Below are 21,130 nucleotides of genomic sequence, written 5' to 3'. Positions count from 1 at the left end.
GATGTCAGAGATGCCTAAAAAGTTGAGTTTATGAAGCACAAGCGTTGCTTTGAGAAATCCAGCTTTCCAAAACCAGCAGTAACAATGTTCTAGTAGGCTGACAACATGGATTCATTTTGTGCAGGAAAATAAATGGCACAAATAACTTACCTTTGCAGAGTCTCTGCAGGGTTTGTATTTTACTACTATGGTGGTTTTAAAAAATAATAAATTAAAGGTAAAACAAACACACACACAAAATACAATTTTCTCAATCAGTGATCACAAGACAAAAGAGAAGAGCCAAGGAACCACACTGGAGTGAATCAGTTGGTCATTAGCTTGAAAGGACACAACATCGCACCCTCCACACAAAGCTGCCCCCAGGAAGCCAGGCAGGTAAGCCTTTAGAGGAGATACATAATTTAGGAAAGAAACAGCAGAAGGACACGACAGAAAGCAGCCCTCGTGTCAGGGTGAAATGTCATCATTTGGCCAAACTAGCAGGCAACACCCCAACTCTCACCGAAATGAGATGAGAGACGTGGAACATGACACTCAGCTCCACATGGACAAGCAGCTGGAAGAGAACCACAGGGAGGAAAACCTTGGCAAACGTGAGGGAAGGGATCTGGACCGAAGGGCACCTGGTATTATCGACTCTCAGCCTTGCAAGTTCTGAACCGCTGAGTCACACGTGGCAAATAAAATTTATTTAGCTGTTATTCTAGGCAAACAGTGAATTTTCATTAAATCTACTGTGTGCTTATTTAAGTGCTTGCTTGCTAGCTTCCAAAACAGGATTAGCAAGGCACATTAAAAATGAAGCAAGTATCAAATGCGAATTGAATCCATATTATAAAATATTAATGGCCTGATAACAGTACTATGAATACAGACAGAAACATTGTATTCGATGTGTGGCACCCATTCATGCAAACAGCACATCTCGTAGAGTAAGCTGCCTATCAGAGGCAAATTTAAAATTTGACTTTGAACGGACTCCTTTTGCTTTCAGGATATTTTAAAAAAAATCATTCAAGTATTTTTCAAAATTGTGTAAAATGTGTCAGATTCAAGTTCCATTTCAATTGGATACTACATCCTATGTAATAGTACTTTTAAACAGCTTGCACCTTCCCTTAAAGGCACTCATTCTTAAAAAGAGCTTTAGTTTCAAATTAAAAGCAAATGGTGAAGTGATGGGTGCTAGATCAAGAAAAAACATGCTAATTTCATTTCAAAAATGAAAAGATTTCTCAAAATCAAAAAATAAGCATCTTCTGTGTTTTGGATGAAGGATAAAATTATAGGGAAATGCAGCTGCAGTTGTGAGATTGTCAGTCATGATGGCTTTCAGATGAATGATCATATTTAAAAATTTAGTGATCTTAAGGTTTAAGCAGATCTGTTTTAATTAATTATCACAGCTACAGAGGCATACAAAAATATGTACCAAATAGGCAGAGGCATCCTCCACCCACACCCTCTGGTCCAGGGAATGTGAGCTATCTGTCGCTCCTTCCAAGCTCTGGAACGCAGACAAGAATGCTTGTGACCACAGAAACAAAAATATCTTTTATTCCTTTAGAGGAACATACTGGGACCACGACTATGCACACTACTGCACCTCATGGTGACAACCTCTTTGATAGCTATTTCTAATTAAAAGTGTTCATCACATCCAGCTATGTTCTTTCCCTGCAGACAGAACTTTGTTAAGCATCGGGTAACTGGATGATCCTGCAAGAGAAGCAAGTAATGTACAGCGTGTGAGTGAGAAAACAACGTGGGGACAGGAATAACAGTGCTTGGCTGGGGAGCAATTAAGCTCTTAATTGTCAGGTTCAGGAGACAGTTAGTTAAAGTAGTGCAGAAATTGTGCTTTGCTGCTTTTCTTCTGTGCCTCACCACGACACCAAAGCGGCAGTGGTAGGCTAGACAGCGTTCAAGGACATTAACTCAAAGGCATTATTTCTCACCACATATTCTCATCATCTTACAGCAGAGAAGGGAAATTATATGAAAGGGAGGACTGGGACAAGGCAGACAAAATAGTTTCTATTCCAAAATTTTAAAATCTGAGTTGTCTGTAAGATGGTGGTAGCTTTTTTGCGGGGCAGGCGGGGTGAGCAGGGTCTAACCTACCTCTTGCATGTCAACATGTAAAGGAATTGATGGATCATATTTAAGCAGGAAGCCGTAGTGGGTTGTGCACCCTATCGATATAGCTACATGATTTGACTTTTGGGGGGGGGGGGGGGGGGGAGGGCGGAGAATGGGACCTCATTAATATTGCTATTTAAATCTAGACTGCAAAACATGCTTCCTTGAGGTGTCAGGAACCTTTGGGTACCTTCCAGTACCCTTTGTCCACAAATCTACATAACTAAGCCCAGTCGGATTTCTTTGTAAGTATCCTCTAATTACAGCCTCATGCAAGATATCGTTCAGTCTTTACCAAGCACACTAAGATCTAGCAGTTTGTATATCCACCAATACACCTGACACCACTATTGGCATTTCGTTGGAGAGGGGAAGCACATTTCCCAAGAGAGCTTCAAGAGAAAGACTAAAATTTATCAGCTATTGATTTAAAATAGGTAGGTAAAAGAATGAAAAAGTTGAGGATTTTTGGTTTTGTTTTTAAACTCTGACCCTTAATTTGATTCAAGGGGAGCTGGAAGACAGAAAATAAAGAGAGAGAGGGAGGGCCTGGTGATTGTTTTGTCCTTAAAGCCTCTTTACCTGAGGTTTTGTCTGCAGTATCTGAGCTCTTGCCATGGAGATCTGCTTCTAGCCATTTGTACAAGACTACACAACATAACAAACAGAGATAAAAAAAAAAGCAAGTATGAACAAAATGAAAAGATATACAAATGTACTGGGGAAGGGAAAAACGTGAAGCAGACATGAAACACTCCCCCTTGCAACCTCTCTTCCCCCCACTACTGCCAAAGGGTAAATCCATGTGACAAATAAAACCCTCCATGCCTGTATTACTATAAAGGTGTTGAACGCATTGACAGACATTGTAGAAATACTTGTCAACATTAGCAACAAGATTAAATTCTCAGTACTTCAAACAGTACGCTGCTGTACAGCTTCCCTATTGTGAAAGGCAGCTTTGTTCCTACACTGAGCCGTTCCAGAGCCTGTGAAACTCAGGGGGAAAAGCCACCGGTTCTTTAACTGGTGTTGAACTAAACCCAAGAGGTTTTCTTTAGTATAATACTGTTAGCCGTGTTATTACACCTTCAATGCTATACTGCATGCCATTTTCAGGACTTTCTGAAATTACCCAATAGTTCTGTTCATCATTTCTGTCTCATAATAGGGTGTTTTTAGACAAAGATTTGAATAAATAAGCTACGATTATAACTTGGATGAACAAGTTTAATCTCTTCCAGTAAGAGCTACCCGAGAAGGCACGGGTAATGGAAGAGCTTCCTGCTGGCCTGTCTAACTAAGGTTTCTTCCAACTGGTTTGCTCATCTCCTGCAGAAAAACAAAAATGTTTTCACAAACACCATGGCATTCCTTTGTCGAAAAAGTCCCATTCGTATGCTACGCAAAGGCATTATGCAATCCTCCTCAAGTTAAATCTATTTTTACAAACCCGGACCGTATATTAAAGCTGCAGTACCATTGACCTCTCTGGTCATTCAGTTTCTAGGTGTAAATTCAGAGTATTTCCACCACGACCTCCTACGTGAGCTGTTAATCCAGGCACCAGTTCAGGAGACCCAGATAATTCTGCCAAGGCTGTATTTTCTGGGAAGGGAGCCCTCAACAGAGAGCACAGGAGCTCTTTCAATAAAGACTTTTAGATTTGAATTTGTATTTTAGGATAATTTTCTCATTTCTTTAGGAGGCACGTGTAGTTAACCCATATTCAAGTCCACAGGACGGTGTTTTTCCAATCCAGGTGTCTTAAGCTATTTCATTCTACTTTTGAGCTGTTTGAATTAAAAAGTTGCATAAACATTTAAATGAAAGGAAACAAAACAAACAATTGCCTACTGGTTTTCTGGGAACACATTGTCAGAGCATTCGTTTAACATCTTGGTCCAGAAGAGCACAATCTCTGCCACAATCAGGACCCCAAACTCTCCTGGTTAACAGCAGTGAGCCAAAGCTGGCAACTGTCCCATACCCACAGTGCTTTTACAAGCCTCTCTGCCAGGCTGCGCCCTCACAGCTCTCCCTAAAAGTCCTTTACAACATTATCATCCAAAGGGAATTTGGCACCAAGCTTCCACAGACTTAGCCACCACCTCTGCAATAGGAAGAACGAAAAGGAAAGACGTAAGAGCTCATGATGGGATGCACAGCCTGACACGCCAGGACAGGTTCTGGTTTTGCTACCCGTTTCAGTATCTTGACCATTTATCATCATCAGTCATACAGCTAAATAGTCACAGAAGCTACGTAAACTCCTGCACGAGAAGTCAAATCGCAGAAGATCATTGACAACAGCGATATAAATAGAGCTACGAACACTGTTGTACAGCCTAATTCTTTATACAGACACAATGTAATGCCAATAATATTGCCACAAACTAATTACACTTAGAAAAGCCTTAGTATTTCAACAATCCTTTTAAAAAGATTTGTTCACCTAAGAGTTATTGCACAGGTCTAAATAAAGAGAAAAAGGCTAAAAGCTAATATGAGCAGTTGAGTGTGCCATCATCCCTTCCTTCTGACCTTGATTAAACACTTACTCTCTGCTTACAGAGTAACATTATACAGCACCAACACTGGCAGCTTCTTAAAATAGCCCCAGTCCCAGCTGACAACAGACCACAGACATCCCACTGCACTAGCAAACAAGTATGAATTACACCATCCCTTATACATAAAATTGCATCATAATCTCATGAAATCCAGAAAGTCATGGCTTAAATTATGTCAGTTTGGGTGATTTTTTGCAGTGGGGTGGGGGGATTTTAATAAACAGGTACCAGAGCCACAGTACTCCTACACGATTACCTTGGGGTCTGTCCTCAAAGGCTGGAACAGAATAGGAGGAAACAATGGAGAGGGTATAAAACTGGACCTATACTTACAAATATAGGGAATTATTTACACCTCGGGCCTTTATTTTTCTCTAGAAATCAAGGTGTGTGGAATTCACTCATTCTGTTCCTGCTGCCATGCTGCCGTTCCAAGCATGGGCTCCTGATCCACCGCTGGGCAGTACGCGGAAAGCGTGCCCCAGAGATCAGAGATCCTTGGTCTATCCTGTTTATATACAGCAAGTGGCATATTTCCTTTTTTATCGTATTTTTATATTAAAATCTGCTGTTCATTTTGAATACTTGATATGGAATGAGTGAGCATTTTTACTAATAGAGAAAACAATTTGAGCAATAATTAAAAGTTCATTTAAATTTAAGTTTCATACATCATTATTCATAAATTGCCTGCTAGCCTTTCGGTTAGTTACATAGCAAGTGAGTAATATATAAAACCCGTAAGAAACCAAAGGGTCTGTAATCCACCTCTCAGTTCCCACAACAACATTAATGATGGCAGAGCAAAAAATGTTCAAGCAAGAGCGAGACACCAGCTCAGGTCCTTAAACACAGCAGGGTGACAAAGCCCCTACGGCGAGGGGGTCCCTGACTTTGGAGCAAGAGGCACCTGCCTGCAGGCTTGGGTTGAACCGCCAAGGAAGAAAAAGCATTTTTAGATGCCATCGCATCCTCCGTGCAGTTTGGACAGCCTCCCGCTCAGTGCAACACCCGTTTCACACGTTCACCTCCCTCCGTGGACTGAACGCAGAATGAGGTATCCAGTCGCACCTTTTGCACAGGACTCCTTTCACGCTTGTGCTTTCTACTCATTTAGAAGGGCAGGATCAAGTTCAAATGCACCCGATTTCTGTGTTAAAACATGGTGCTGCATTTGCAGACTGGTTTTGGAAACACACAAACATGATTTTCAATTCAAATGAATCTTAAAGCAGGTTTTGTCCTCTACTTCCCTGGGACAGAGGTAGCACAAGAGTCTTAAGATCTGCTTTATTACACTTGGTATTTCTGGAGATGAGAAAAGGAAAAAAAAAAAACAAACCCAAAACCAAAAAACCACACAAAAGACCAGAACTTGTCATCCTGAAAATCCCTGTACCATTACTGTTTAGGTTTGTGTGCAAGAATGCAGGAAAGAAAGGGGAATTTTTCAGTAAATTTTGCTTTGGGGATTTTTTTAGTACAAGAACAAGCAGCTTTATTTTCATTCTTTATTTTTATAATTACAGTACATTCAGTTATCTTTTAAACTGGGCTGTATTAGGATAGATTTTTTTAAACCACTCCGCAATGCACATAATATCATGCACCGATATTAGTTCCCTTTGACTCATCAGGATGGTAAGTTTCAGGTGTTTTGTTACTGGAAGTTAGAAGCAGTTTCACCAAAGCTGTGTTTACACAACAGCAGACTGCGAATAAATTCACTGATAACACCTTCTGCCACCGTAATTAAGCTCGGTTTGCAAATCAGTACAAGACAAGAAAGAAGCTTAATTTGGCCCGGACCATTTTCAGTGCTAATCAACTTTGACATAAACAGAGCATGAAGATGCCCGTCCTGCAGCTCAAATAGTCAGCTCTGCCTGATTTGGGATTTTGCTTTTTGGCCATTTTCTTTTGCCCTTCTTGCACAAGCTTGAGGCCTCGGTTCCCTGGACGTAGCACCTTTACGCTGCGCAACAGACTTTCCTGGTTTAAAGGCAGCCCTTGCTTTCTGATAGACCCAAGAGCTGTCCCTTGATGTGCTGAGCCACAGAGAGGATCCAAAGGACTCATGGTTGGTTTTTTATTGGCCACGCAGAACCCAGCCTGCGAAACTTGGTGTTCTACATCCATCAGCACCCTCCAGAAGGAAGCTATTCCCACTTTTGAAGAAGATTTTTCTTCTTCAAACAGCACAATCCACAACCCAACAGCAGCACCCAAGCTGACAACTTAAAACACCCTGGGCAGAGACAGCCTCTTTGCACTCCTTGAAGAACCGACCCACACCTGCAAGGTTTAGACAACTGGTTTTATCACTGGGGCAAGAGGTGGATTTAGAGAAGGTGGACCCACAATTAGCTCCTCACTGTACTAAGTTGCTTTTTTTGCATACCCGTTACAAGCAAAGGGTTACAGCAAGGCAATGCTCGCCTGTCAAAGCTGCAGCTGCTAAGCTTTATGAAAACTTAGTTATATGGTTTCGATGGGAAGAGGGTCCAGCGAAGAAAGAACTTTGCTTGTTGTAGTCAGGAAAGCCCTTTCATCGGCATGAAGTAGAAACACTCCCTTGTGTTGCACAAACTGGTTTTGTTTAGGGGGTTTTGAGAAACTGCTGTTTAAGCTGCTGCCAACAACTAATTGTCCTTACGACAGTGTCCAAGAGCCGGTCTTACACCAGTTTTCAACAAATGAATCCTTTTAGAAAAAGAAAAGACAAAAAGTTTCTACATGCTGAAAAGTCACAAGCACCCGCAGGCAAGGTTTGAAGTTACCAGAGCTCCTGGGTGGAGAATAGTGGTGAGCAGGAACGAAGATGCGGGCAGACGAGGATCCACTGCCCACGCAGCTGTATCGGTCCTTAGAGCTGATACTTCTACTTAAGAGGTACCTGAGAAACCATTTCAACTTGAAGATAGCTCTCAGATGCTTCAACCCAGGTGTACTACAATAACTGGAGATTAGCATGTTGCTGCAAATGCTTCTACTGTAGGCAAACCTGCCACCGAAGGAACAAGACATTTATACAACATGCTGGATGATGCAGTTCTTATTAGCTCTTGAAAAAACAACAATGGAATTTTGTCAACTAAAAATGTTAGAGCATTGTTAAGAGGCAAAAACATCATCATATTGAAAGAAAGATCAGTTCTTGTAACTATTCAGTTAAAATACCTCTTCTGCCGCAACCATCTTTGCAAGAACTTGCATGTCTTGGTCAACACCACCTGCAGTTAGAAACTGCTTGAAGATCAGGCTGCTGCCAGTGAGTTTACACAAAGGATCATTAAGAAGCTACCAGTGCACAGTAACTGTAAGTATAATAAAGCCACATGAAAAATATTCTCTATGCTTAAGTAAACCTTAAGTAAACCATGACTAGTTAGAAACAGCTTTAGATTTTTTCATTGCAGCAGAGCTCTATACGTTTCAGACAAAGCATAAAAAACGGATTTATGCTTTATCACTGCTGACCATTTTGTGGCCAGTTTCCAAGTCTACTGAAAATACAGAAAGCTGAAGCCAGGACTCAATCACCATGCCACAGTAAAGTGTTAGGATTCAAATCCAAAGGCGTGGGCCAATACTAATTTCTGGATCCAAACTAGACTCCAGATGGGAAACTGAAAGCACAGCAGCGTTCCTGCCATGCCTCTAGATTTAGTTCAGATCCCTACAACGGGGAGCCCAGAAATGAAATCCTTTGGCTTCCCTTAACGCCTTGGGAAGTACTACGTGCCAAAGCATCTTTGTAAAGGTGGATCTCCATTGAGAAGGCCAGAAAAATAATTGTCTCCGGGTTCAGCTTGCAAATGCCCCTGCACCTCAGACCCTTTCTTCCCTTGTCCCACTCATTCCCACAGACGTCTGGAAATGGAGGCGATTCTGCAGGTACATTCCTAACCTTCGTGCATCCCAAAAATACCACTTCAAGGCTTCTATCAAATTTAATCTCTGGTGTAATTTGGGGTTACCTGCTCTCCCAACAACCCAGCCTTAAACCCCAGGATACACGTTCCACTGTCATCAACAAGACCTCTTAAAGAACACAGGTAAAGTCCCACAAAACAAGCAAAAAGGGTCAGTGCAAAGGGCTCTGCATCTTAAAAGTATCTCCTTTACAAAAGCCCAGCAATGAAAACCAGTGTCTTACTCCCTCTCCCCTCAAATTTCCACTGCCACTCCAGTAAAAAGCCCTCTGTAGAGCAGTAGAGACCCATGTAAAACCAATAAACATTTTGGGGATGTTTTTAGACCCTAAAGGTAAAGAGACCATGGAGAGCCACAAAAGGGAACAGAGCACATTTACCTGGCCTGAAACAGGGTTGAAAAGAGCTGGTGGGACTCTGAAAGAGGAGCTGGAGAGATGCACAAAAAGATGAATAAGAAATTGAAGTCCACTTTCACCCCAAGTGCATATTTTGCCTGCTATTTTAGTGCCCTGCTAGTAGAGATGGAAGCAGCAGAGAACAGACATCTAAATAACCCTAAATTACCTGGCATTTAAGCAAATGTTTCCTCTTCACCACTAATCCACTAATCTTTTAGTGCCTGGATCCCAGGTTGATTGGCACGTTAAGAATACATAGGTAGAAGGCAGGTAATTGCTACTCTCGTTTTTAAATAAGCCTGAGTTGTCACCGACTACAGAGAGGCTAATTCCAAAACAAACCATTTAGAGCCTCCCCAAACAGACACAAGAGCCCTCCCGGCCATTGCACACATCTCATGCAAAACCAACAGGAATTATGTTATGATATTTTACATTTTCCTTTCGCATAAAGGGGAATTTTGTGGAGTTAAATAGAATGCTTCACGTAATGGAGCAAGCCATACCATGCTGTTTTGGAGACATCACTAACTGTTCCAGCATACATTAGAAACGGAGTATTTCATACTGAGCAGATCGAGGCTGGATTAGGCACACACTGCATCATAGCTGAACACACTTTGGTACCTACAGTCTCTGTGAGCGTACTGAGGTCGGGGAGGTCGAATAAATACAGGAAAGTGCACGCAGAAGGAAACAGAATTAACAAAATACATGGGTATACCAACACGACCCTGAAAACGATGGTGTCTTGGTGTGACAACGTGGGACAGCTAAATCTGAACATCCAATTTCAGAAAACAGGAGCATAATCATTTTGCATGGAGAAAGGAGTTGTTACACCTTCAAATCAAGACAGGAGAGTCTCGTTTATGGCGCGTAAGGATGGGTTTCAATAGTCCCCACCTACATTCCCTATAAAACATAAGCCTACCAACTAAAGAGCATTATTCTGTGTAAGAGAGAGCACGTATAATGTATTCACAACCATATACATGTGCACGCTCCCTCTCTCCCAAAGAGAGGGGACTGGCAGGAACACTCCGTTACAGATTCAAAAGCTGCCCCCTGCACCTGAGGCTCTTCCCAGCTCCACAAAATGGCCCAAGCAACAATAGAGACGGTCCTCAAACCTGAACACCAGCTGGCTTGCAATTCCTCGCAGCACTGCGGTAGCATCAGGAGTTCCTGCATCACTCCCACGGGATTAGAATTCCCATCTCAAATCAGACAGGATACACACATACCAGATTAAATTGACGCAGGCATTTGCATATCTCTTCGGGGTTTGACAGGTTTCTTGTGATTTATTCTGCAACATGCAAATACACTGAGAGCATCCCTGATGGGTACCTCCTCAATGCAAAATTTAACAGGTCTGTGTGCGCTGGATTATTTACATTAAGGAAGCAAATTTATTTTGGATACTTACATAGGAAGCACACACAAGAGGAAAGACCCAAACTATAAATATTTGTGACAGCAAATGATGCAGGTCTCAGCAGTTACACAGCTGTTAGCAATAAGCTAAGCAGAGGGTAGCTGAGCACAAGTATTACTGGATATTTGCTTAACTAAAGCCTGCAGGTTTATTATCAGGCTGAAAAAAATACCTTCTTGTAAAGGACTGTAAGATGATTCACTAATATCAGACTACCACAGACTATAATGAATATTTCAAGGGCTTCACACGTATCCAGAGAATCAGTCCAACGGGTCTGTTCTCCAAGTCATCACAAGAACAGGCGGTGCATGTGGGAAACAGAATTCCCCTTTGAAATCAAAAAAAGTATGTATGTACACCAGATTAAAGGAATCTGAGCACTCGCATACATCCTACAGCTGCAAATTCGAGGGTCATGAAAGAATCGCACAACATTCAAACTTCTAGCTAAGCTTATCTACAAGCCAAAACAACAAACCTTCAAAAATACACTCCTTTTGGCCCTGAAGAAGGCTGCTTGTTAAAGTAGGAGTTCACCTCAGGCTTTGAATTCAGCAAGGTTTATTCTGTGTTCGTACCAATATAACAGCCTGAATGTGACTTCTTTAATACAGAAATACAAAACTTCAACCTGAATCTGTATTCTGTAGCATCAGAAGACCAATTTATAAACAGCCTGAGGAACCAGGTATTCTAAGTCAGCTATAAAATTAGTGCAGTACCCGTTCTGGTGGTGCTTCTGCTTAACCCCTTCCCAAATCAATCCCTTCCCAAAGAAACATCCTTTTGCCACCTATCCCAAAGATCTGAACTCTTTGGTGTGTTTATCCAGGTATCTCCCTCACCTTTCCTGCTCCTTTTCTTATACTGGCGCTTTCCAACAAAGCTGGTTTAGGTTGCAGGTTAGTGCTGAGCCGTTTCATTCAGGTCAGCAACACTTTGCAATGAGGGTGGAGGATGCCCTTGTAATGATGCTGCAACGGCACTATCCTGCATCGCCTTCCCACTTCTCCATCACTTCTTATGTGATTAAAAAGATGATGGATTTTGATGAAGTTCGCAGGGGTAGATCTTGAGCAGCTGACTTAATAGCAGCAAAACCCAAGCCCTGTATGGATACAGCTCCTTCTCCAGTTTAGATCAAAGTGCGGTTGCCCAACCCAAATGATAACATACAGACTCACAAGACTCTGCAATAGTCATCCAGGTGGACTCTCCGACAGAGGTTTGCATTTTCTTAGGCACAGGACAACATTGCTTCATCTCCCTGAACTGTCAGGGCATGTCGAAGAAGCCATGCAATCAACATTGTCTAAAATAACTTATGGTTCCTAAGCCTTTTTAGTTTTTGCTTTGAAAATGCGTTTAATCACAACCTTGTGTCAACCTGTACAAGCAAAAGCACTTACTTCAATACATGTTCTGTCCTGACAGAAGGTCAGCTTTTCGCTTTCCCTAACCTTTCTTTTACTTAATATTTTGGAAATTGTGGTCTTTTCAGAAAGATCGTATCCTATGCAATTGTAGTTCAGTAAGCCAGCTACAGCAGAACTGTATTCCAATCACAAAATAACACAAAGTTTTTTAAAGGTACCCAACAGAAAACTTTTGTAGTGGTTTCTAAGAACAATCTACACCTGCAATTAGCAGAAAAAGGGGGGGGGTGGAGAGAGAAAATCGCCTAAGTTCCTCTGCAGCTTTAACCTCGGTGGCTACACTAGAAAAAAACTGCAATGAATTATTTCTTAACATCAGCCTGTGTCACCTCAGCCCCACACAATTCCCAGGTTGTAACTTGGTCATTGCTACTCATCCGCCACGCGGCCTTTGGCGAGCCGCAGGCTGGCAGCCCACGGGACAGGTGCTCCGCAAAGCCGCAGACACCCAGCAGTGGCAGCGATGCTTCAGGCACCGCAAGCAGCTCCCAAATCCTCCTCTCACCTCTCCTTATTCCCAGCCCTGCATCCAAGCTCTTGGCTCGCCAGCTCAGGCGTTCCCAATGGGGAACTGCTGAAGGATACCTGGGGGAGGGATGGATTCGCCTTTCCATCCCGTTCATCACATCTATACAAAAACTGTAAGAGAATGGGAAATATTATGTGAAGGAGAGCAGGAGGAATGAGGACTGCGCACACTGGCACTACCACCCAGAACAAGGGAATACATTCAAAGTCCAACAAAACCCACAATGCCTCAAAAACTGAAAAAACAAGCTGCACATCTACAAAATGAACCAGCCATCACACACCACTAAGCACCAGCCCATCTAGCTCACAAAGAGTACAGGGAAGCTGGGCAATACAATAGCCATGCACTACAGCAAGGAGCATAAATGTGCAGGTGTGTGTATTTTTTTTTTAATATTCTATAATTTTAAGCAGAAGAAAAGGTTTTGCCCGCAGCTTTTCTCCCCAGTATTATTCAGAAAGCAAAACTCCCAAGTCAGATCACGAATTTGGAAGCTGCTGTGCCTCTGGACATTTCAAGTTCAAGCTGTCCCTTTCTTTAAACCCCTGGTCTATGCCAGGTATACACATACAAAACTCGAAACTCACATATGGGTCCTTAAGATGGAGAAAGGAGCTGCAGCAGGTTGAATTTTCCTCAAGAGTCCTTCTCCTCAAAGATTAATAATTAATTCCCTGACAACCAGAGCAGCTCTGCACTTCTCACAGGATGCCCTAAGGCAGAAAAGGCAGCAATGCACTGCAGGCTGCTTCAGCTCCTCCAGGACCAGCTCAGGAGTTGCTGCAGGGTAACCTGCACTGTGAAAAAGGGGGTTTCCCGCTAGGACATCACGCAGACAGGCTCAACAGGATTTCAGCCTTGTTTCATCCAGCGCTTCCTTTGCGGCCTCAACTCGAACTAGAACATCAAGGTGCCCCTCTGGTCTATAAGGTAAGCCTTTTCCTGTCTTAAAAATCCTACCTGTTGTTTCCTCTCCCAGCTTCTCACAGTTTCAAAAAGGTCACCAAACACAAAAAAAACCCTTTTAGTAGACAATCATGACATTTGGAGTTTTGTACAGGGCGGGGGGGGGGGGGGGCGAGGGGGGGAGGAGGGAGGAGAAAATGAAAACGCCACAAAACTAAGAAGAGATTGGTTTAACATTACATGTGCAAGCTTCGTAACAACATTAGAAATCGAGAAACTGAGATCTGGACAGGAGCAGGGCCCCGGACATAATGATCAAGCAGGAGAGAACGGGTAAGCAGGTAGGACCTCAGACCACAGCACTAGCCATCACAGGGAGCATCAAATCCCTTCCATGTTTGTCAGGGACACGGGATCTGTGCAAACAGATTTGCAGAGACAGACTCACCGCTCTCTCCTGAAACCTGGTTTGTCATCACCAAGCTAGGAGTGAAATCGTTCCAGCATCCCTTTAGCTGCCATCTGCGCTCCCACAGGGAGGGGGCTCAAACTTGTCAAATGCCTTGAATTAAAAAGAACAACCTCTTGCATTAGAAATGGCAAGAGGTGGCAATTTCAGGGTAGTAGCCTGAAGCCACTGGTTGTCAGCAGAGCACACTGCATGTGATTAAGCATGAAAAATAGGCCCCCAGAATCCAAGTGTAACACTGCATTTGGGAAAGTCACTTTTGAAAATCCAGAGACTAATAGACAGACTCCAAAAAAGCAGTAATTTGTTTAGGAAAAAAGATCAGTCTTTAAGGATAGAAGATAAAAGGGTGTTTGGGTTATAGCAAATCTAGTTTCTGTTACTGGCCCTCCCTCTTTTAAACAGCTATTTTCAATCACTTTTGTCAGGGAAAGAATGAGACATATCATTAGCATGAACATGGCAGATAGGATGTTGCTAGAAGATGACTAGGATAAAGGAAAAGGAGAAACCCGAGAGGAGACATGCTCTGCACAGCACAGTCCCGTTTGCCTTGCAGTGCAGGAGGCAGGAGCGATGAGGGACCAGACCCTCCCTGCCTGCAGTGGGGCCAGAGCTCCCACACCAGCCAGGTTTCTCTCACCCAGGACTAGCAAAAAAAACCTCAAAACACCACCACCACCAAAAAAAAAAATAAAAAAAAAATCAGAGATACCAGAGTTGGAGAGGTTCATACATCTATTCCATACACATATGTGGGGACCAACCACTTCAGTGACTATTCAAGGATGTGCATTGGAAGCTCCTTTAAAAGCCCATCCATTTCTGTTAACGCCTAGATGGAAACCACGTTTTCAGAAAATTACGTTGTTGGTTTTTTTTTTTTTTTTGGTTGGTTGTTTTTTTTAACCTTTTGCTCCCGCTTAAGAGTATCCCCCAAACCATTTCACCTCCCTTTAGGAAAGCGGTGTTTCAAAAGCACTGCTGGTAGCCAATACTCTTCTGCCTAATTAATAACCTCACACCCACCAAATGCTCCATGCCGTCAAGACGCTGCCCAAGGAGACGTCGGCGGAGAAGGTGTTCAGGGTCTACACAAGCTTTGGTAACACAGCGCTGTATCTTGCCACACCCTCACGCCCAAAACAGACGGAGTCTTGCCGAGACCCCCAGATCCCCACCGGAGCTATCTCACGTATGAGTAAGCACAGGGCAAGACTGGGGACTTTGGTCCCTTCTTCACCGACACCTGATGGATTTTTCTAGTGATGAGAGTGCTCAGAAAGCTGCTCTGTTCCTGGGTCTCTGTTCACTCATCACAGACAGGTTTGTTGCTAATGATTTTTCCTTAAAAAGAAGGATTTCTTATGTTGCAAAGCTTATGTGGCATCTTAGACCAGAAGGTTTGCTTGCTCCCCCTCAACGAGCTTCCTAAACAATGACAACACGTTTAACATGTGGCAGGGACATGGTTCAAAAGTTCATTTAGGCTTCGCGTTGTACTAGAAAACCGTTTTGACGTGTAAATTTAGGCAGATGCAGATTTACCTAGAAGTTTAGGAGGACGAAAAGGCGTTTAGAGCACGGCTGTGCCTACTATGGATAATACAACCGCATACCCACTTTATGTGGTTATACAATGAACTGTTAGAGCTCCAGTCAGAGAAGGGATGACTAATGCTGAGCAGATACACAAACAGACGGACCCCTAACAGAGTCAGAGAGGAAGCTGGAGAGTTTTAGGCGTAGGATCATCCAAAACATGTACCTGTGAAAGCAGGAGGATCACGATTGAGGGGATCAGAATAATCAGGACAGAAAGGACCTCTGGAGGTCATCTGGTCCAAAGCAGGGCTGACTTCAAAGCTAAATCATGGCGCTCAAGAGCGAGACAAAAATAAATTTCAAGATGAAAAACTGCAAAGACAATTCAATAGCTGTAGGGAGGGACAAAGTAGGACATCAACATTTCAACGTCTTTGGAGCAAAAAGCGTAAGTTGGGATCTCTCTGATTTAATGCTTTCAGTGCAAACCAGGAGGCACTCTTGAACCTGCAGTGTAAATACCAGGCAGGAAAACAGAGACTGTGAGGCATTAGAGCTATAAATCATCCCTTGCTAGGTCTTCTCTCAGAAATATTTCCAACTCTGAGCCCATTGTTTAGTACTAACACATTACTATCGTTTAGTACTAACACATCTATTAGTGTACAACATACAACTAGCAGCAGCATCACTAGCATCATCTTTTGGCTGGAGACCACACACAGAACTTATTCATTGCCCCCCGCCTTGCCTCTCCAGAAGAAAGCCCAGCATGCTCAAAGGCACCACCTGTATCTCCTGGATATTACAGCTCCATGGACACTGCACCTTCTCCTGGCTTTCACATTTACGGACACACACAGCAAATCATGCCGATTTCTCACTGCGAAGCCACTTTTTTTGGCAGTTGGCTAGGGACTTTCACAACAACAAGGCCGAAGAAAAATACTCCATACAGTTTTGGTGCCTTTCCTTGCACAGCTGCATCCCAGGCAGGACTTACGCTAATCCCTCCTGAACAGCCTTGCTGCTCTTGCCTTGCTACAGGGCAGCCTGCCGCAGCCCTCCTGACATCGGTTTAATGCTGATTAGTCCCGACACAATTCTGGTGCAGGCTTCCTGCCAGGCGAGGGAATGAACAAAATTGGTTTGCACACAGGCCAGACGACAGCTGCAGTCACTCCAGCTCAAATCTGTTGAATAAGGACCCTTTTCTTGTTTACCAAGATGAGGCTAAATTAGCCCAGCATGAGACAGAAGGACAGAGCAAATCCTAAAAGCCAGCAATGCCAATCTGCTCTGAAGGTGCGAGATGTGACGTGGTCAGGCCCCGTCGCTTGGGCTCAAATAAGCCACGGGGGAAGCATAAGCTTTGTGTAAAGTGAACCCCCCGCCCCCTCCCAGGTAAGAGCCAGAGTTTTAAAAAGAAAGGATTTGGGGGAGAAGATTACAAGCAGAACGCCTTCAGGTTTTTTCAGAGCCAGAGAGACAGTCAGTGCATACTTGGAGCATATTTTCCCCCCCACCTCTTTTTCCTCCAGCTCTCAGAAGAGAGAAGCCTCCAGCCTTTGTAAGTCCCCCGTCTCCCCAGTGTCCTTAAGGCAGCAGCAGGCCCTGTTCTCACTACAACTTTTCCCTCCTGTTCTGATTTTCTCCTATGCTGAAAGACTGGCATCAATCTGCATTTATCCAGCTAACTTAAGATGCCTGTGGTATGGTATTGGGCAGCACTATAAAGCTTATCAAGCAGACAGGCATCTCCAGACTGTTGCTAAAGGAAAACGCAACATGCTTTTTAAAGTCATTCTGGTATATATTTAAGGACAGATGGTCTTTAGGTGCAAAACCATTAAGACTTGACAATATACTGTTCAGGCCACAGAACATAACTAAAATTAGGATGCATCAAGATTGTGAGAAGCAGTGTAAGTAAAGACTCATTTAGAGGATTGCTGCTGTTAATTTAGAGATGGGGAAATAGAGAAAAAGGGAAGAGTGGAGAAAGAGTCAGTCTGAAGAGAAACAAACAAAGTTATTTTTTGACAAGGTGCTTGTATCTTCTCTGGTTCTCTGGCTTGGCTAAAACTGCACTATGTGTAGCTGCAGAAGCTGCCTGAATAGCAAGAGGTTAAGGATAGGCCTTTTGTTTGCTGGCGTAGTCTGAAGGGACATTTCCCTCATCACTTAAGCATACACTTCCTTGTTCCCCTCCTTGGGGAGTACCTTGGGCTACTATGGCCCGGCTCTGAGCATGTAAGAGATGATACTCATCAACATCAGAGGTGCTCTAAAGAGCATCTACAAAGCTACCAAAGTTTCTAAAATAAGATGCCCTTATCAGCATGCTGTCAGTAAGTACCTGTACACCAGTATTAGCTGTGATGCTTGTTTTTAAAATGCAGAGGGTATCCTGTTTGGAAGGTTTCCTGCTCAGGAGTGATCTATTGATTTGATCTGAAGCATCACCTCAGTTTGCAGAATGACGCACAGGTCTCTTGACATGAATTACAGAATCCATCATCTTCCCAGAGGCAGCACACGCACAGAGGCGACACTTGTACGTGAACCGCTTTCACAAACTTATCTTCAGCAAGGCTAGTATTACCCAGACTCTTACAAAATTAATTTAATAGAAAAGCAACACTGCTGAGCTCTCTGGTCTTTGAAAAACTTTAAACCCATATCCAAAAGTGGATACAGCACTACAGGATTTTCCTTCTATGCATATGAAAAGTCTGGCTTTTGGCACTTGCAGGGTTGGCTGCTCACTGATTGGGGGTTTATGGGTTCATTAAGTAACTCCTCCTTTGGCCTGAAAATTCCTTGGGCACCTCCAGCTCTGCAGGATGCTCCTTTCCATCACGTTTCCTCCCTCAGCCGCCAGAGACGCAGCTCCTGCCTACGTCAGCTACAGTTCAGGCACCACTTTGCCTGGTTTCCAGTCCCTGCATGGCGTGATCCAGCAAGTGAGCTTCAAATGTTCTACAAGCACAGTATCCTCACAAAATGCAGCTACAGCTTCTTTCTAAGGGAACAGCTGGGGTCTGCTTTACATGGTGTAAGAGGTAGAACACTTGCCTTCAGGCATGAAAGATCTTTTCAGTTTGGTGTTGTTTTTTTTTTTTGCTTTCTGGAGTGGGGAAAGACTGGGTCTAAATTGTTCTCTCCAACCTCCCAGAAGAGGTGATATCAACAAAAAATGGCTTAAAAAAGTACACCTCTAATATGCTGGAAGGAGACATGCAAGGAGCATCTCAAACGTAACCCAGTGGTCCAGATTTTCAGTCAGTGCATGAACACTCCTGGGGTCTACTCCCTGCCCAGCTTCATGTGCACGGGGATCCTCCTAACCAGCCCTTAAATAATAGTGTGAGAGCAGGGACTGGCACCCAGACAGCTGTGGAAGAGGCTCTGGGTGGTATCTCTCAAGTGATGTGTCTAGCCAACAGAGAAGATGCTGGCAACTAAAGGCAACTAAAGAAAGATACTCCTTATTTAGCCCACCAGAGCAATATGCCACCTTAATTATAAAGGCAATTAAAAAAATCTTTTTGCCTGTTAACAGGATTTGGGCCCCATATGTCCTTAAACAGCAGAAAGAACAAGGGAAGAAAAAAATTCATCTCTTCAGTTTGTTCTGTTGAAGACCACCGGAAGGAGGGCTGAGGTAGGGGAAAGGAAATTGTGTCTTTGAAAGAGTGAAAGGAAATGCATGAATTCACTTTTTTTATTTTATCAGAGGCTAGAGAACTTCTGTTTCACATAAACTAACCAAACATAACCGGTCAAACATGAAGCTTAGTCAATCTATTTTCTTGCATCCTACTAATTTTAAAAAAGATGTCTCTCCTCTCCAGTCAGGTGTGGCACCCAAGTTCTAGGACAACTGTAGCACCTTGACTAAAAAGGTGGTGCCTTTCTCCACTCTATTAAGAGCAAATAAAGCACACGCCTGAAGGACTTTGGTAGCTACCTTTGGCAATAAACAGTATCTTCTGATTATCTGGGTACCTGCAGAGGAAGAAGGCATGTCACCCTTCGCAGGGCAGAGTAGGGCTCAATATCACAACAAGGCTCCCAGAGCTACTAGCTGCTGCTTCATCATCCCCGCAAGCAACTCCCATCAAATTCCTGCCAAAAGAAGGACTTTCACTAAACTCTTTGCTGGCTCATCTTAGACTTAAATCTTGCCCTGTAGGAAAACAGAAGGAATTGATATTTCTCACTATTCTCAGTGTCTAGATGTAGACCAAAGGAATCTTGTATTTAAAGCCATTTGGGGAACTCAGTGCAGAAGGACCTGGCCATGCAGAAACCAGCCTCAGGTCACGATCTAAACACCTTTCCCTCACCAGCCATTCGATAGACAGCTTTTACACATAGGGAAAAGAAAAAGCCAGTCTTACTGATGATGCTGAGAAGAAAAAAAGAAACTTTGTTAAAAGACAAATATGGACACAGAAGGGGAGGGGGAAGTACAAAGTGAACTTTTATATGTCTATGTATTGACAAGACAGAAGCATTACTAATTTTAAATTCAGAATTTATTCATGCAGTTAACAGCTTTTCTGAAGTTCCCCATTTTATCTCCAAGACTTACTGTGTTTACATAAAGATAACCGTACCAAAGACTGAAGGAGATTTTAAGCATCTCAAGATGAACACCAATAAACCACTAGCTTCTGGAACAATAATTTCACTTCCCTGTAGTAGCAGACTGGGGAGAAAGGCCAGACTCTTAGCAGCCAGCAACCCTCACTAAATGGTACAGTAAATTTACCACGGCAGAGTTGTTTACTGCACCAGTGCTGGAAATTCACCTCCACTAAAACTTTATTACGGATGAAGCTTAGCAGAAATCTCAGGTCCAGCACAGGACAAGCAGTGTGTTTGTCATTCCATCATCCCTCAGCAAACAGGTGGCCAAATGAGTTTCTGTTAATCACTTTGCTATGCTATTCCCTATGACTAAGTTGCACAAGTCACCTTCAAACCGACCGTTACCCCGAGCGACTGACTACCGTCATTGCTGGTCTCAAATGAACCTTCGTATTGTGCAAGGTGCATTGATACACCCCATATAAATTTATGAGGTTCATATGGCAAATTCTAGTGATTTGCCATCGGACCAGTGGCAGATAAGGCTTAGCCAGGCACCAAACCAGCACACAGCTGGCTGGCTCCTGGGGAGATCAGAGGAGTTTGAGGGATAGGAGGATCTCCAAAGCAGGGAGGGACAGACAGCTGTTTGGCTGGCAGAAGGTAGTCCCAGAAACAATAGCTCTAGTTTTCATTTAATCTGTTCACCTTTTTTTTCTCAACTTTGCAGCTGGGTTGTCCACATTTCAATCTTGTGATATATTAAAAAAAAAAAAAAATTATCTTTACCTCAAGCTGCTTCACAGTAGAGATTTTAGGTCAAGACATTCCCTTTCTTCAGGGTGGCTATCCCAGAAACGAGGGCACTGGAGCACTGTCACTGTGCCGAACCCTCTGTCCTCTGGATATCCTGGAGAGGACAGCACGGCGGCGAGGAGGTGGCTGCTGGCAGGTGGTGCGTGGCAGGACACAGCCAGGCTGGCTCCCTGGCAGCAGCAGGACAGGGGGTGAGAGCACCCTAACCCCCAGGGAGCCCCAGCCCCAGTGCCAGGTAACATCCATAGGTCAGAGCTGAGCCGCTGACTCAAAGGGCAGAGTCCACCGCCAAAAGCAAGTAATTCATCACAAAGCGTGATTGAAAAAAT

At 43.4% G+C, this 21,130-nt stretch overlaps 1 protein-coding gene across 6 annotated transcripts in view; it reads right to left on the bottom strand.

Annotated features, from left to right (window-relative positions):
* The window catches only part of DENND5B (DENN domain containing 5B), a 118,218-nt gene that overhangs the window by 67,385 nt on the left and 29,703 nt on the right, over positions 1-21,130 (bottom strand). Inside the window, exons 1-2 of one of the 6 annotated variants that reach the window (XM_087766606.1) lie at positions 4,003-4,036; positions 2,728-2,793 (exon numbers count right to left, since the gene is read on the bottom strand). The exons of 4 other annotated variants lie outside the window; for them this stretch is intronic. In XM_087766606.1, coding sequence (XP_087622732.1) covers positions 2,728-2,793; positions 4,003-4,021 — 85 coding nt within the window. In that variant the 5' untranslated portion in view covers positions 4,022-4,036. Of the gene's footprint in view, positions 1-2,727; positions 2,794-4,002; positions 4,037-21,130 lie in introns of those variants that run through there. One more of the 6 variants, XM_087766610.1, reaches the window with a different exon arrangement.

This window comes from Nipponia nippon, unplaced genomic scaffold (assembly GCF_047370975.1).
Source record: "Nipponia nippon isolate SJK-2023a ecotype South Korea unplaced genomic scaffold, ASM4737097v1 scaffold_3, whole genome shotgun sequence".
Taxonomy (NCBI): domain Eukaryota; kingdom Metazoa; phylum Chordata; class Aves; order Pelecaniformes; family Threskiornithidae; genus Nipponia; species Nipponia nippon.
The sequence above is the reverse complement of the archived record's forward strand: the minus strand, read 5'-3'. Positions and strand labels throughout refer to the sequence as shown.